Source organism: Stegostoma tigrinum, chromosome 9 (genome assembly GCF_030684315.1).
Source record: "Stegostoma tigrinum isolate sSteTig4 chromosome 9, sSteTig4.hap1, whole genome shotgun sequence".
Classification (NCBI taxonomy): domain Eukaryota; kingdom Metazoa; phylum Chordata; class Chondrichthyes; order Orectolobiformes; family Stegostomatidae; genus Stegostoma; species Stegostoma tigrinum.
In genome coordinates this window covers 48,166,625-48,184,735 of record NC_081362.1, presented here as the reverse complement: position 1 = coordinate 48,184,735, position 18,111 = coordinate 48,166,625, and the positions used below count along the sequence as shown (strand labels likewise).

At 41.3% G+C, this 18,111-nt stretch overlaps 1 protein-coding gene across 6 annotated transcripts in view; it reads left to right on the top strand.

The window, feature by feature from the left end:
- LOC125455049 (acylphosphatase-2-like) overlaps window positions 1-18,111 on the top strand; it is a 246,219-nt gene that overhangs the window by 120,642 nt on the left and 107,466 nt on the right. For 2 of the 6 annotated variants that reach the window (XM_048536557.2, XM_048536556.2), the window contains one exon: window positions 15,637-16,129. The exons of the other annotated variants lie outside the window; for them this stretch is intronic. In XM_048536557.2, the coding sequence (XP_048392514.1) occupies window positions 15,637-15,751 (115 nt within the window). In that variant the 3' untranslated portion in view covers window positions 15,752-16,129. Of the gene's footprint in view, window positions 1-15,636; window positions 16,130-18,111 lie in introns of those variants that run through there. 6 annotated transcript variants of the gene reach the window in all.

Genomic DNA, 18,111 nt, shown 5'->3' with positions numbered 1-18,111 from the left:
TGAGCCGTTGTTCATGATGAAGATTGTGGCCAGCCATCGCTTTAAGTATAGGAAACTTAAGCTGATGCTCTCTCACTCCTCTCTGCTGCTTAATGTATCCCAATCCAAAATTAGTAAAACTTATGCATTATAAGCCAATTTCCACAAGCCAACTTCTTAAAGTGCCTACTGCACTTGCACTAAAATTCCAGTTATGCTCAGTATGAGTTTTTAAACACTCAATTTCAGTTCCTGTCTAATTGTTAAGAACACAGCAATCTGGCCGGTTGTCACTAACAGCTTTCCTGCACTACACTGGGAATTGTGAGTTGAATTTCTTAACTGTTTAATTCAAATTGTAAATATGTCATGAAAATTGCCTGTGCAACTAAGATCTCAGAAATCAGATTTAAGAAACTTTAAAACATCAAAAGGATGGCAGGAGGATAAAGACTTGTAATTCTCGAAGATGTCTTTCTCAATACTCGCTTTCTCCTCCCAAAAATGCATAGCCAGATCATGTAGCTACAGTAGTAACATGTGATACAATGTGGTATTTAAAACTGGAAGTGAAGATTGTGAATGTGAAATTTTTCAAATCTGTTCTTGATTTGCCACTCTAGTTTCGGCAGTAAGAATTTAAAAGATGTAAACAATTGGCAGCAACCTTAAGAGATTACATTGGCAATTCCTTTATTATATTAGGTATGCTGTAACAGCTATTATGTAGGTATCTTGCTTCCTACTTTTGCAACATGTAACGAAAATAAGCAAAATGAGTAATTGTTTCTACCCATTTTAAACTTGTATGAAAGCAGGAACATTGAAGTATTTTGAGAGAATTAAAAATTACTTACAGAGATTTGAGGTGTAGATAAAAATGTAAACTTGTGTTACAGTAACCATTGCTCCGCTGTATTCAGTATCTAAGTATGACCAGGGCAGATATATAGATGAAAGACCTGGCGATCGATAAATAATTGAAATATTCTTTCCTGCTGGTGAGAGAATACGTGTTCTTTCAGGAGCAAGGTCGCTTATTTCTCATGTACCCATAAAGCATTATTCTGACAGTGCAGTCAAACCGTGCTCAGAGATATATGAGGAGGTGTGTTCAAAAAAGAAAGTACTCCAATTGCTGTGAATAAGTGCACAACATAATATAGCACCAAGCAGTACAGATCGTAAAACTCAGTTATCAACCCTGAGTGTTTTAACCTTGCTCATCTACTGGGACTTGGACAGGCTGTTAAAATAATTGATGAAATAATTGATAAAATAATTGATGCTCTCTGATGAAGAGTCTAGGCCCGAAACGTCAGCTTTTGTGCGCCTGAGATGCTGCTTGGCCTGCTGTGTTCATCCAGCTTCACACTTTATTATCTTGGATTCTCCAGCATCTACAGTTCCCATTATCTCTGTTAAAATAATTGTGCTGGTTTAGTCTCTCCAACTCTGTTGCCTTCCCACAGGAATTTTATTTAGCAGTGCTGAAATAGTTATATCAGACCTGAAATGTCACCTGTCTCCAGGTGTTGCCAGAACTTGCTGAATTTCTTCAGCATTTTCTGCTTTTATTTTACATTTTCAGAATCTGCAGTATTTTGCTTTCATGGAGTTTTATCCTCCCCTTCTGAACAACTGCTAAAAGGGAGCAAGACCATTAATTTAATATTGTAGGTCAGGCGCTAACCAGGTCCTCAGGACAAAGCTGCATTTTATTCTAAGTCCTGTTATGCAGAGATGACCCAGAAGGGTAGCTGAGTTTTATTTTGTTTACTTTCTTATTGGCCCAGAGGAACAGGAGTTTTTACCTATAATAAAACAAAGAGCTGTGGATATTGGAGATCTAAAACAAAAACAGAAATGGCTGGAGAAATTCAGCAAGTTTGACAGCATCTGTAGGAAGAAAACAGAGTTAACATTTCAAGTCAAGTGACTCTTCGCCAGAAAAGGTGTGGGAAGTTGGAAGTTGTAGGAAGAATTGTAAGAAGTTGTAGGAGTTTTCATCTGGCTGGAGAAGAAAAGCTAGACCTTGCAAGTCTAGGTTTTGTACCTCCACCATCATGCCTTCCCAACATGCTTCCCTACCAAGTGATCAGTTAGTAATTGTTCCTAAGCTGCAGTGTTTGCTACCAATAGCTCACTCCAAATCACTGGCTAGCTGGTACTTCTTACTAGGTTTGGGCAATGTAATGATAGGATATCTCCTGATATTCTGCTGAAAAGGACAGGATGATTTATTAGAGATAATGGGAACTGCAGATGCTGGAGATTCCAAGATAATAAAATGTGAGGCTGGATGAACACAGCAGGCCAAGCAGCATCTCAGGAGCACAAAAGCTGACGTTTCGGGCCTAGACCCTTCATCAGAGAGGGGGATGGGGGGAGGGAACTGGAATAAATAGGGAGAGAGGGGGAGGCGGACCGAAGATGGAGAGTAAAGAAGATAGGTGGAGAGGGTGTAGGTGGGGAGGTAGGGAGGGGATAGGTCAGTCCAGGGAAGACGGACAGGTCAAGGAGGTGGGATGAGGTTAGTAGGTAGCTGGGGGTGCGGCTTGGGGTGGGAGGAAGGGATGGGTGAGAGGAAGAACCGGTTAGGGAGGCAGAGACAGGTTGGACTGGTTTTGGGATGCAGTGGGTGGGGGGGAAGAGCTGGGCTGGTTGTGTGGTGCAGTGGGGGGAGGGGATGAACTGGGCTGGTTGAGGGATGCAGTGGGGGAAGGGGAGATTTTGAAACTGGTGAAGTCCACATTGATACCATATGGCTGCAGGGTTCCCAGGCGGAATATGAGTTGCTGTTCCTGCAACCTTCGGGTGGCATCATGGTGGCAGTGCAGGAGGCCCATGATGGACATGTCATCAAGAGAATGGGAGGGGGAGTGGAAATGGTTTGCGACTGGGAGGTGCAGTTGTTTGTTGCGAACTGAGCGGAGGTGTTCTGCAAAGCGGTCCCCAAGCCTCCGCTTGGTTTCCCCAATGTAGAGAAAGCCGCACCGGGTACAGTGGATGCAGTATACCACATTGGCAGATGTGCAGGTGAACCTCTGCTTAATGTGGAATGTCATCTTGGGGCCTGGGATGGGGGTGAGGGAGGAGGTGTGGGGACAAGTGTAGCATTTCCTGCGGTTGCAGGGGAAGGTGCCGGGTGTGGTGGGGTTGGAGGGCAGTGTGGAGCGAACAAGGGAGTCACGGAGAGAGTGGTCTCTCCGGAAAGCAGACAGGGGTGGGGATGGAAAAATGTCTTGGGTGGTGGGGTCGGATTGTAAATGGCGGAAGTGTCGGAGGATAATGCGTTGTATCCGGAGGTTGGTAGGGTGGTGTGTGAGAACGAGGGGGATCCTCTTGGGGCGGTTGTGGCGGGGGCGGGGTGTGAGGGATGTGTCGCGGGAAATGCGGGAGACGCGGTCAAGGGCGTTCTCAATCACCGTGGGGGGGAAGTTGCGGTCCTTAAAGAACTTGGACATCTGGGTTGTGCGGGAGTGGAATGTCTTATCGTGGGAGCAGATGCGGCGGAGGCGGAGGAATTGGGAATAGGGGATGGAATTTTTGCAGGAGGGTGGGTGGGAGGAGGTGTATTCTAGGTAGCTGTGGGAGTCGGTGGGCTTGTAATGGACATCAGTTACAAGCTGGTTGCCTGAGATGGAGACTGAGAGGTCCAGGAAGGTGAGGGATGTGCTGGAGATGGCCCAGGTGAACTGAAGGTTGGGGTGGAAGGTGTTGGTGAAGTGGATGAACTGTTCGAGCTCCTCTGGGGAGCAAGAGGCGGCGCCGATACAGTCATCAATGTACCGGAGGAAGAGGTGGGGTTTGGGGCCTGTGTAGGTGCGGAAGATGGACTGTTCCACGTAACCTACAAAGAGGCAGGCATAGCTGGGGCCCATGCGGGTGCCCATGGCCACCCCCTTAGTCTGTAGGAAGTGGGAGGAGTCAAAAGAGAAGTTGTTGAGTGTGAGGACGAGTTCCGCTAGGCGGATGAGAGTGTCGGTGGAGGGGGCCTGGTCGGGCCTGCGGGACAGGAAGAAGCGGATGATTTATTGGCTGGTTTGGTTTTTGATTTGGTTCCTGGTCACGTAATTCCCTCAAAGGCGATAAAGTTGTGGAAAATTCAAAAATGCGGGAAACTCTTTCCAGCTATGGACAAAGAAAAACATAGTTACGTTTAAGGTCAATTAATTTTCATCTGAACTGAGCTAAGATGGAAACCGAACAGGTTCTGAGCACTTAAAAGGCAGGAGTGTGTAAAGATCAAGAGGAAAGGTCTGTGATAGTTTGGAGGGCCAGACAGATTGAATTATGAAAGGTTTTGTGATGCAAAGCCAAAGTGAGGGGTAACAGGACAAGGAAAGAAACAAAAGATATGTCTAGTGGAGATGTGAATGGTAAAATAACAACTATCCAAACACAAAGTAAAAAATTTCAGAAAGATACAAGAAAAAAAAGTGAAACAAAATTGGGTGTATTTATGATCTCAAATTGTTGAGATCAGTGTTCAGTGTTGAAAGGCACGCTGCTGTTCCTTGTGTGAATATTGAGCTTCATTGGAACACTTCAACATTACAAATGCAATCTATCGTTAAGAAAGAATGGAACTACAGACCTGTTAGTTTCATGATTTTAGAAGGAAAAGTACTAGAACCTATTATAAAGGATATGATTGCTTGATACTTAGGCAGAGTTAATATGAATTTATGAAGAGTAAATCATGTTTGACAAACCTTATACAACCTTTCTGAGGATGTTACTAGCAGATTTGGTAAGGAGGGACCAGTGGATGTGGTATATTTAGATTTTCAAGGTTTTTAAATAAAGCCCCACATAGAAAGTTAATAAACAAAATTTTAATGCATAGGATTGAGGCTATTATGTTAGCATGGATTGAGGAATATTTAACAAGCAGAAAGGGGCACTAGCTAAACTAGAGTGAATGGGGACTAAGGGAAAACTCTCCACTGGTTTCAGTCATACCTAGCACAAGGAAGATGTTTGTATTTGCTGGTGGTCAGCAATCTCACTTTTGAGATGATAGCTTGCAAGCAGTTCCTCCAGTTAATGGCCAGGCCCAATCATCTTCAGTTGCTTCATCAATGACCTATACTTCATCACAAGGTCAGAAATGGGAATGTTTGCAGATGATTACACAATGTTCAGCGCTATTCGTGACTCCTCAGATGCTGAAGTAGTCCTTGTCTAAATTGAGCAAAACCTGGACAACATCCAGGTTTGGACTGACAATTGGCAAGTAACAATCAAGTCGCACAAGTGGCAGGCAATGGCCATCTACAAAAACAGAGAATATAGCCATCATCCCTTGACATTCAATGGCATAACCATCACTGTATACTCCACCATCAACATCCTGGAGCTATCATTGATCAGAAACTGAACTGGACTTGCCATATAAATATAGTGGCTACAAGAGCAAGTCGGATGCTACGAATTGAGAATAGAGTAACTCACTTTCTGTATCTCCAAAGACTGTCCACTATCTACATGGCACAAGTCAGGATTGTGATGGAATACTCCCCACTTGCCTGGATGAGTATAATTCCAACAACATTCCAGAAACTCAACATCGTCCAGGTCAAGTTGATTTTTGAATTGTCATTTGATTGGTCAAAATCCTTCAAGCCATCCAGACTTGATGCCAAATCACCATTCTTTCATTGTGACCAGATCTTGGAAATCCCTTCCTAACAGCATTGTGGCTGTACATATATCCCCAAAATTGGAGCCGTTCAAGAAATCAGCTCACCACCACCTCCTTCTTGAGCAGAATTACACTGAGTAATAAATGGTAGTTTAGCTAGTGCCCCTATCTGCTTGTTAAATACTCCTCAACCCATGCTAACATAATAGCCTGAATCCTATGCATTAAAATTTTGCTTACTAACTTTCTATGTGGGGCTTTATTTAAAAACCTCGAAAAATCTAAAAGCCTACATCAATGAATGAACTTTGAAAAATAAATTAGTGTTCTGGATTTGTGTCAGACAATTCATTCCTAGTGACAATTGAGATGTAACAGTTGGATTTCATTTCTTGGGGAGGCAGTTTTTATTTTGAAATGTCTGAAACATCTGTTTAGGATAAAAACTTAGAATTCTTGGTAAGAGTACATAACTCTTCATGCTATGCAAGTCAATGATACCCATTATGGACAGTGGCTGGTTTCACAAGGTGACAATCTGGAAAGTAAATATTTGGAAATTTGACAAGCAACATGAAAAGATGTTACCTCTTCCCGATATATGACTCTTCAGGCATTTGTAACTGCTTAAAAGTACCTTGCCTGAATGAACATTCTTTGCCACTGACTGTAGACCGTAAACGTTAAAAGGCTACCATATCCAAGCCTGATTCCATCTTCACTCAACAACCACATGTACACTTGTTCCCGCTTTAACTATTTGCTAGGAGTTAGAAGCAACAAATGTACCTTATCTTTTCCTTCCTTTGATGAGGATATTGAGTGCAGTTGTTGTTTTCCATCTGCTGGCCTGATTATGATCAACATACTCAAATCAAAATCTACAATTAAGTCTCTGAACTTCCTGACCCTGTAGTGATTGGAACAAGGTCAGCCAGGTAAACCTCATAGAATATGAATTCCCTGACAGGGGCAGATAACCTATTCCAATCACGGAGCCCTGGCTGATGGATATAAACAGGAGTGTCAGAGATTCTGCTCACTGTAGGATCCAGTTCCGATCTAGTAGGGTCAGTGTCCTGTACTATGCTTGTGTAAATAACAGGTGACTTAGTGACTGGAGACCGGCCTTTGTGGAGTTATATCAGATCCATTTTCAGTTCCGGTGAGCTGTCTGTGGAGGCCTAAACTGTTCTAAACAGATAAACTGGCAACCATATATGATGTCTGTGTCAGATTCTGTGGAAATTGTCTGATAACTCCTTACTTCAGGCCTTGTTGAACATTAATAGGCTGGACACTGTTATAAAATTCCTTTACCTAATTGATTTACCATTAACCTCTTTAGGATGACAGGATGAATTTCCAGTGGAATTCCATCGCCTGTCTGCTCTAGCTTTGGATAAAGAGCCTTGAAATTCTGAAAATTTCATGTTGTTATGATTCTGCCATTGAACTTATAATAGAAAATTGGAGAGAATAAATACACAACAACATTCACCCTTTACAGCCTCTACATGAAAAAAGAGTATAAATAAATAGGGAGGAAACCTTCAGAAAACTGAATGTGATATAAGACCTCAAGTTAAGATAAACACACCTAGTTTAAAGAAATCATTTCTACATCAATAAATTTATTCCCAAACTAATTTGTATATTCTGGCTTGAACTCTTTTATTTATATAATTCATGGAGAAGGGACATTTGTCTTCCTTATTTGAACATATATTTCATTTCTGTTTGAAAAGGAAAAGCTGTCAAGGGAAAGGCTATTTGAAGCACATGAATGAAACAACATATTCTAAGTTCATGGGAAAAAAAAAGCTTACACAAAAGTAGAAAGCAATTGATGGGCATTTTTCTACTATACAGGCATGACTATTTTCCAAATTGAACATTCAACAACACTGAATTAGTTTGACAGGGATTTCTGCCATTGTGTAATCTGCTAATGTCTCCAGATTTTACTAGAGTGATGCATCTTATGCCCCACACCCATGGAATATCTGGACAACAAGGATACCTACGTCAGACTCCTACTTATTGACTACAGCTCCAAATTGAACACCATAATTCCAAGGAAATGTATCTCCAAACTCAGGACCTGAGTGTTTGCTCCCCCTCTGTAACTAGATTTTCGACTTTCTGATTAACAGACCACAGTCAGTAAGGATAAGCAATGCCTCTTCCACTGCAATCCTCAACACTGGCACCCTGCAAGGCTACATGGTCAGCCCCCTGCTGTACTCCTTATACACACATGACTGCGTGGCCAAAATTCACACCAACTCCATTTACAAGTTTGCTGACAATGCCACCACTGTAGGTCAGATCTCAAACAATGACAAAACAGAGTACAGTTAGGGGATAAAGTGCTCAGTGGTATGGTGTAAAGACAACAATCTCTGCGTGAACATCAGCAAAACGAAGGAGCTGGTCAATGAATCACGGAAGGGGAATGGAGGGTGCGCCCCTAGCTGCATCAACGGTGAGAGGTACTGACAGTTGACATCAAGTTCCTGTGAGTGATTATCACCAACAATCTGTCCTGGTCTACCCATATTGACATTACGGCCAAGAAAGCACAACAACACCTCTTCTTCCTCAGGAGGCTTAAAAAATTCGGCATGTCCATAAAAACCATTAAGAGAGTTGTGAACACAGCCCAGACCATCATGCAAACCAGTTTCTCATCCATTGACTTCATCTATTCTTCTCGCTGAATCTGGAAAGCATTACAACATTAACCAGAGGCCCCTCTCACACCAGTAATACTCTCTTGCACCCTCTTCCACTGGCCAAAGATATAAATGTTTGAATGCACAGACCAACAGATTCAAGAACAGCTTCTTCCCCACTGTTATCAGACTTTTGAATGGACCTCCGAAATGCTAATGTTGACCTCTCTCTGCACCTCGGCAGCTTTAACACTTTATCATGTACTCAGTTCTGTTACGCTGATGCACTTGTACAGTATGATCTATCTGTAAATCATGTAAGACAACACATTTTCATTGTACCTCAGTAGACATGATAGTAAAAATGTCAAAGTAAATCAAAATCAAAAACATCTTGCTCAAAAACATTGTGCTCCAAATTGTTAGACATGAGCAAAGATAGTGGTGCCACAATTACAACAGGATGTCTGAGAGCTTCGTAAATGACAAGACCAATGGGCTGTCTCCTGAACCAATGCATTTTATGAAATGAGAAACAAAGGAATGGATGACAGAGAAGGAACTGTGGTGAGCCATAGTCCAATCAGGTACAGTGAAAAAAAACGTTGCTAAAGATGAGCATAGAAGTGAGAGAAAAAAAACAAAGAAAGGAAACTCAGAAAAGTTATTTTTACATTTTTAAAATTTCTAACAATTTACTTCCTGTAGGAATGAGATTCCATAGTTTCAATTGTTATCTTTCTGAACTGCCATGAGAAAGGTATTTAAAATATCAACTAGCAGTTCTAAATTTGTGTGGCAAATTTAATGGCAGTTAAACAGGAAATGCAGCAAATGCCTGAAACTACAATGGGAGGCTACCGATTTAAGTCGGATTGATAGTGTTGTAGGTTGATTTAGACACCAATAGTGATCACCAATGAGCTCACCATTAATTGGCCTTATAATAAGATAACAAAGTGTGGAGCTGGATGAACACAGCAGGCCAAGCAGCATCTCAGGAGCACTAAAGCTGACGTTTCGGGCCTAGACCCTTCATCTGATGAAGGGCCTAGGCCCGAAATGTCAGCTTTTGTGCTCCTGAGATGCTGCTTGGTCTGCTGTGTTCATCCAGCTCCACACTTTGTTATCCTGGATTCTCCAGCATCTGCAGTTCCCATTATCACTGGCCTTATACTAAACATGTTTGAGTTTCTTCATTAATAGTTTTCTTCTCGTAGCGTTCAGACTGAATTCTTCTCCAGTTGCCAGATTAGCTGCACTAGAAGATCATCATCCAAAGCCCATTTCCATGCTTGAGCTCAGAAAAAAATACAGGCTGATACTCCAATGCAGTACTAAACGAGCGCTGCAATTCTGGAGGTGTCAGCTTTCAAATAAGCTATTAAATGGGGTCCCCATTTGGCTGCTGAAGTGGATATAAAAGATCTTATGGCACTATTTTAAAGAAGAGCTGGGGATTATCCCCATTATCCTGGTGAATATCTGTCCTTGAAAAAATATGACAAGACAGATTATCCAGCTAGTAACGTATTGTTAAGAATTTAAAAATAAACACCTTGGCACAGACTGAGGATATTAATCAGTGATTACACACAACACAAGAAGGCCTATTGGGAAAATTTGGACAAGTCTTTTCTAGTCCCATTTGCCAATCAAAACCGTAATCAGGAAAAGGCAGGTTACCAGAAACAAGTAGGAAATACTATGAGCAAGATATGTAGTCATTTCAAACTTTTTATTGATACTGTGGTGGAAAAGTTGGATAAGGTTAGTAAACGGGCACCAGGAGCATGATACATGATGAATTTGCACCTGTTTGTTGTGATACAAACAGGACACAACTGTAACAGAGAAACTATAGGAATCAAATATTCATTCCCAGATTAGTAGAATCTGGCAAGAGATGTTCCAGGGATCTGTATTCAGGCCTCAGCATTTAATCACATCGATCAACTGAGTGAGGTAATAGAGAGCTCTATATTGAAGTTTGCTGATGGCACCCAATTCGAAACACTATATGTTGTTCAAATAGGATCAGGATTTTACATTCAAACCAATTTCCAACCCAAGTTGCATAGATTTAATTAGTGGGAAAAAGGTTGACAAATTTTTTTTATATCATCATGGGATGTGGGTGTCTCTGGCTAGGCCAACATTTATTGCCTATCCTTAATTGCTTGGTGGTTAGTTAAGTGTCAACCACATTCAGAGTCATAGACTGAAAGGAGATACATGTTGTAAAGATGGCAGATTTCTTTCCCGAGTGGACATTAGTGATCCAGATGAGTTTATTTTTATGACAATCTGCTATGATTACATGGTTGCCAGTAGGCTAGGCTTTTATTCTAGATTTTTATTGTTTCAAATTTCACTATCTGCCATGGTGGAGTTCGAAGCCATGTCCCCAGAACATTAACCTGGAGCTCTGGATAGTGAAATTAACACTATGACACTATACATGCCTGCAAAGTCAAGTAGATGGGATTCAAGATGGTGCTATGTGAAGTCATCCACTTTTGATCAAGAAAGATCAATTTCAACATTTTCTCAATTAAAAACTGGATGTGCAGAGATTTGGATGACTGAGTACGTACATTTCAGATATAAAAGCTACATCAGTAGTCCCAGTCTCATCACTGACATGTATCATGTGATGTATTTTTTAAAATTTCACTTGTAAAATTGAACTGGTTAAATCATGCTGCAAATCTTATATTATCAAGGTAAGTTTCAGATTTGATGCTTAATGCCTTTTTGTCACCTTTACCAACATCCTTGAAGTGGAGACTTGTCATCTGACTGGCTACTTTGCCATACAAAAATCCTTTGGCACATGACCGTCTTCCATCACTCTGGATGTGCCCAAGCCAACAAAGTCACCTCTGTTTGAGTAGCTGTATACTTCTGCTTTTCATCATTTAAATGAATGATTTGGATGTCAACATAGGAGATATAGTTAGTAAATTTGCAGATGACATCAAAATTGGTGATGTCATGGACAGCGAAGAAGATTACCTCAGAGTTCAACAAGATCTTGATTAAATGGGTCAATGTGCCGAAGAGTGGCAGATGGAGTTTAATTTAGACAAATGTGATGTATTGCATTTTTGGCAAGGCATATCAGGGCAGGACTTCCACATTTAACAGTTAGGTCCTGAGGAGTGTTGCTGAACAAAGAGACCTTGGAGTGCAGGTTCATTGCTCCTTGAAAGTCGAGTTTCAAGTAGACAGGATTGTGAAGAAAGCAATTGGTATGCTTGCCTTTATTGGTCAGTGCATTTTAGTATAGGAGCTGGGAGGTCATGTTACGGCTGTACAGGACATTGGTTCAGCCACTTTTGGAATACTACATTCAGTTCTTGTCTCTCTGCCATAGGAAGGATGTTGTGAAACATGAAAGGGTTCAGAAAGGATTTACAATAATGTTGCCAGGGTTGGAGGGTTTCAGCTATAGGGTGAGGCTGAATATGCTGGGGCATTTTTTCTGTGGAGTGTAGGAGGCCAAGGGTTGACCTTATCGAGGTTTAGAAAATCATGTGGGGCATAGATAGTGTGAATAGTTAAGATCTTTTCCCGAGGGTGGGGTAGTCCAGAACTACAGAGCCTACGTTTAAGGTGGGAGGGGAAAGATTTGAGAGGGATTTAAAGAACAACTTTTTTATACAGAGGGTGGTGCACATATGGAATGAGCTGCCAGAGGTAGTGGTGGAGGCCGATACAATTACAATATTTAAAAGGCATCTGGATGGGTACATGAATAGAACGGGTTTAGAGGAATATGCACAAATTGCTGGCAATGGGACGAGATTTATTTAGGATATCTGGTCAGCATGGATGAGTTGGACAGAAGGTTCTGTCTCCATGTTGTACAGCTCTAAATCAATAGACAATAGGTGCTGGAGTAGGCCATTCGGCCCTTCGAGCCAGCACCACCATTCATTATGATCATGGCCGATCATCCACAATCAGTATCCTATTCCTGCCTTATCCCCATAACCGTTGATTCCACTATCTTTAAGAGATCTATCTATCTCTTTCTTGAAAGTATCCAGAGAGTTGGCCTCCACTGCCTTCTGGGGCAGAGCATTCCATATATCCACCACTCTCTGGGTGAAGAAGTTTTTTCTCAACTCTGTTCTAAATGGCCTACCCCTTATTTTTAAACTGTGTCCTCTGGTTCTGGACTCACCCATCAGCGGAAACATGCTTCCTGCCTCCAGAGTGTCCAATCCCTTAATAATCTGATACGCCTCAGAAATAGGAAGGATTCAGTAACAATGCTGGGGCTGTACTACAGGCCTCCCAACAGCGAGCATGAGATAGAGGTACAAATATGTAAACAGATAATGGAAAGGTGTAGGAGAAACAGGGTGGTGGTGATGGAAGATTTTAATTTTCCCTACATTGACTGGGATTCACTCAGAGTTAGGGGTCAAGACAGAGCAGAATTTGTAAGGTGTGTCCAGGAGAGTTTTCTAGAGCAGTATGTATGTAGTCCAACTCGGGAAGTGGCCATACTGGATCTGGTGCTGGGGAATGAACCCAGCCAGGTGGTTGATATTACAGTAGGGGACTACTTTGGAAGTAGCGACCACAATTCCGTAAGTTTTACAATACTCATGGACAAGGATACGAGTGGTCCTAAAGGAAGAGTACTAAACTGGGGGAAGGCCAACTATACCTAGATTCGGCAGGATCTGAGGAATGTAGATTGGGAGAAATGGTTTGAAGGTAAATCCACATTTGATATGTGGGAGGCTTTTAAGGAGAGGTTGATTAGCGTGCAGGAGAGACATGTTCCTGTGAAAATGAGGAATAGAAAAGGCAAGATTAGGGAGCCATGGATGACAGGTGAAATTGTGAGACTAGCCAAGAGAAAAAAGGAAGCATACATGAGGTCTAGGAGACTGAAGACAGACGAAGCTTTGCAAGAATATCGGGAATGTGGAGCGAATCTGAAAAAAAGGATTAAGAGGGCTAAGAGAGGACATGACACATTGCTGGCAAAAATGGTTAGGGAAAATCCCAAACCCTTTTATTCATATATAAAGAGCAAGAGGGTAGCTAGAGAAAGGATTGGCCCACTTAAGGACAAAGAAGGAAAGTTATGCGCTTAGTCAGAGAAAATGGGTGACATTCTTAACGAGTACTTTGCATCGGTATTCACCAAGGAGAGGGACATGACAGATGTTGAGGTTAGGGATAGATGTTTGCTTAGTCTAGGTCAGGTTGACATAAGGAAGGAGGAAGTGTTAGGTATCGTAAAAGACATTAAGGTGGACAAGTCCCCAGGTCCGGATGGGATCTATCCCGGGTTACTGAGGGAAGCGAGAGAGGAAATAGCCGGGTCCCTAACAGATATCTTTGCAGTGTCCTTAGACACGGGTGAGGTCCCGGAGGACTGGAGACTTGCTAATGTTGTCCCCTTGTTTAAAAAGTGCAGCAAGGATAATCCAGGTAATTATCGACCGATGAGCCTGACGTCAGTGGTAGGGAAGCTACTGGAGAAGATACCAAGGAATAGGATCTATTCCCATTTGGAAGAAAATGGGCTTATCAGTGATAGGCAACATGGTTTTGTACAGGGAAGGTCATGCCTTACCAACTTAATAGAATTCTTTGAGGATGTGACAAAGTTGATTGATGAGGGAAAGGCTGTAGATGTCACATACATGGACTTCAGTAAGGCGTTGGATAAGGTTCCCCATGGCAGGCTGATGGAGAATGTGAAGTCACATGGGGTCCAGGGTATGCTAGCTAGATGGATAAAAAACTGGCTAGGCAACAGGAGACAGAGGGTAGTAGTAGAAGGGAGTTTCTCAAATTGGAGACCTGTAACCAGTGGTGTTCCACAGGGATCTGTGCTGGGACCACTGTTGTTTGTGATATATGTAAATGATCTGTAGGAAGGTATAGGTGGTCTGATCAGCAAGTTTGCTGATGACACTCAGATTGGTGGAGTAGCTGATAGTGAAGGGGACTGTCAGAAATTACAGCAGAATATAGATAGTCTGGAGAGTTGGGCAGATAAATGGCAAAAGGAGTTCAATCTGGCCGAATGCGAGGTAATGCATTTTGGAAGATCAAATTCAAGGGCCAACTATACAGTAAATGGAAAAGTCCTCGGGAAAATTGATGAACAGAGAGATCTGGGTGTTCAGGTCCATTGTTCCCTGAAGGTGACAACGCAGGTCAATAGGGTGGTCAAGAAGGCATATGGCATGCTTTCCTTCATTGGGCGGGGTATCGAGTACAAGAGTTGGCAGGTCATGTTGCAGTTGTGTAGGATCCTAACCAGATAAATAGAAAGCGGGACATAACACCAGCGCTTCGTCGAAGGCTCAATGATGATGTTACCTAGAATGGTGACGAAACGTCTGAAAACTAACCTTCCAGCTCAGCGAGCAAACTCACATCCAGTTATATAGGACTTTGGTTCGGCCACATTTGGAGTACTGTGTACAGTTCTGGTCGCCACATTACCAAAAGGATGTGGATGCTTTGGAGAGGGTGCAGAGGAGGTTCACCAGGATGTTGCCTGGTATGGAGGGTGCTAGCTATGAAGAGAGGTTGAATAGATTAGGTTTATTTTCATTAGAAAGGCCGAGATTGAGGGGGGACCTAATTGAGGTCTACAAAATCATGAGGGGTATAGACAGGGTGGATAGCAAAAAGCTTTTTCCCAAAGTGGGGGACTCAGTTACGAGCGGTCATGAGTTCAAAGTGAGAGGAGGAAAGTTTAAGGGAGATATGCGTGTAAAGTTCTTTACACAGAGGGTGGTGGGTGCCTGGAATGTGTTGCCAGCAGAGATGGTAGACGCAGACACGTTAGCATCTTTTAAGATATATTTGGACAGGTACATGGATGGGCAGGGAGCAAATGGACACAGACCTTTAGAAAATAGATGACAGGTTAGACAGAGGATCTTGATCGGCACAGGCTTGGAGGGCCGAAGGGCCCGTTCCTGTGCTGTAGGTTTCTTTGTTTCTTTGCCTCAATCAGATCCCCTCTCATCCTTCTAAATTCAACTGTATACAAGCCCAGTCGCTCCATGTTTCAACATATGATAGTCTCGCCATTCTGGGAATTGACCTCGTGAACCTAGGCCATTAAGAGAGAGATGCAAAGAGAAGGAAAGTATGATCAAGTCAACCCAACTGCTATTATGACTTGCCAGCATTTGGTTACATCAACATTTGTACAGCCCTGGAGACTGAAACCTACTCACATCAATGTCTACAGAATGGTACAGAGATGTATGAATAAGGGAATTGGAGGGAATTCACTTAAATAATGGGATAATTTCCCTTTGCTTTTCTCCACAGGAAGAATTGGTTGAGCAAAGTTGGAAGCCCAAGCTCTCGAATTGACAAAGCACATTTTTCAAATGAGAAGGAGATCTCCAAATTGGAATTCAGTAATTTCACCACCAGATACTAATAGCATGATCTTACATTGCTCCCAACTCACAGCCAGAGCAGCTAGTTGAAATTATGCTGGCATTATCTATATTCAATCCAATGCCTCTACTTGCACAATTTCTGCTTATTAGAAAGTTTTTCTCTTTATTATCAAAACAAGCAAAATTATTGCTGAAAAGAAGTGATATGAAAAAGATTGCACTATTGTACAAAATGGTACTTCCCTAAAGAACAGTGAATTGACGACAAATTTTCTTTCAATTTCTCTGTTAAATAGTTCTCATTTATCAAATTGAAAATAAAACGTGGATGGGGGTACAGTGCTGTTTTCAGAAAACATTTGAGAATATTTGTTATAAAATATGTTTTAAAAGTAGTTGTGCAATTGAAGTATGTAAACCAGAAAATAGAAATAAAATAAATAAATGTCAACTGTGGTCATGATTTTTTTAATTATTGCACCTTAAACTGAGTTTTAAGCATTAAAAATTCCACTGACTCTCCAAAACCAGTCCATGTTTAATATTCTTTCTAATAGTCAAATAGCAAAAATATTTTAAATGTATTCTGCAGGACTTTTTATTTGTTTATACATTATCAAAAGGCTTCACACTTGCTGTTTTAATCGAACATACTACAGTTTGTGCCATCTCCTCAGCCATGGAAGCAGTTGACTGAGTACAGATCAACAACAGACGTGGTGTTTGTGTGTGTGTGAATAGCCTTTCTTTTCCTGAATTTCATTCAAGGCTAGTTTTGTCATTGTACTTCACCCTCACGAATGATTGTCCTGACATTCTAGACACGTTGCACCATCTCAGCAAAACTTATTTCTGAAAAACCAAAAAATGGCTGAACCACAAAAGGTGCAATAGAATGTAAACAATATAACACATTCAAGTTTAAAATTAAGCTATGGCCTTTAATTAATTTCATCAAAGCTTGTAATAACTGATTTTATAAAAATTATGGTCTCAGGAGAGAATCTCATCCACCAGCAGCTTGTAATTGCCACCTCAATTTTATCACGCAATGAAAAAGTATGGGAACCACACATATATCCACCAGCAGTGCAATTTTTAAAAGATTAATAAGTTGCAACAATGCAAACTTCAACGTTTGTTTTACACATTTAAGACCACTGAAACTATGGAGTTACTCATATCAGCGTGACCCAATAGCAGTTTATGTGCACAGTTATGTACTGAGCTCCTTGAATTCCAGTTTTCATGCAAATGAAGGCAAGCACATACACAAGCAGTCCGTGATTTACGAATGACTGACTTAAGAACTCTTGTACTTAACTCTTGTATATTAATTTTAAAGATCTGATATGCGAACACTTCTTCATGCTTATGAATGGCCATTTTATATTGTTCTGTATTGTGTTTTGACTTGCAAATAGATCGACTTACAAATGGACTCAAAAACGGGACCCCTGTTTGCTACCTGCAAACTGCCTTTATAGTGAGCAGAATACCTGAATAGCATTTTGTCTGCGAAGTGTCTATTTACATAAATACAACTGGAATCGTCTTTTGAACTAGTTTCTACCACCTCAGGAAGTTAGAAAGTGATTTTCTAGATTTTTTTTCTCTCCTAATTGAACTGGGTTTTTATCTTTCTTTTGCCTGTCACGTGGCTTTCTGTTGAGGTCAAATGGCATATATTTAGCAAACTGACAATGCAAGAACGGCTTCTCAATTTCAGTTCTATCTCTCACTGTAAAGTGCAAAGTTCTTTCTGGTGAAGCTGTCTGTATAACTATTTCATTGCTTCGTTACTATTGATAAACAAACTTCTTGAAGTCTGACATCTTTTGAAATTGTAATGCATCTGACATTTGTGTTGGTTTCTACGGCAATTTTAATGCGCTGAATTTATGAAAGTCTGCAGTTATCCATATAAGCATAACATTTAATTTGCAAGTTCTTATCACTGAAGACCTTGCACACAGTTACCAATATATTTCAAAAGCTCTTTTAGATCCTGCTTTTCAATGCCACACATAGTGTCCATGCCAGGATCTTGTACGTGGATATGTCTGAAAACAAGTTAGAAGGGAAGACGAAAAGGATAACTTTCACCTTGGACAGGGCAAGAAAGTAGGTGACTGCAGATCAGCTGTATATTTGTCATACATATCACTCACTTTTCCTTTCCATTGCATTTACTGATCTGTAGCTATTAGCTTTCTGACGGTATCCAAAATGGAAATGAACCCATAACATTCTTGAGGGAAACCATAACAGAGTTATGCATACTTTTGCAGGCAGACTTGAAATTTACTTTGAGGGATTGTTCTGTGACTGTTTTTGCAAGTTACAATTGCATTAAACATTTTTAGAGAAAGGTTTTTGCAGGCAACTTTTGGAAACC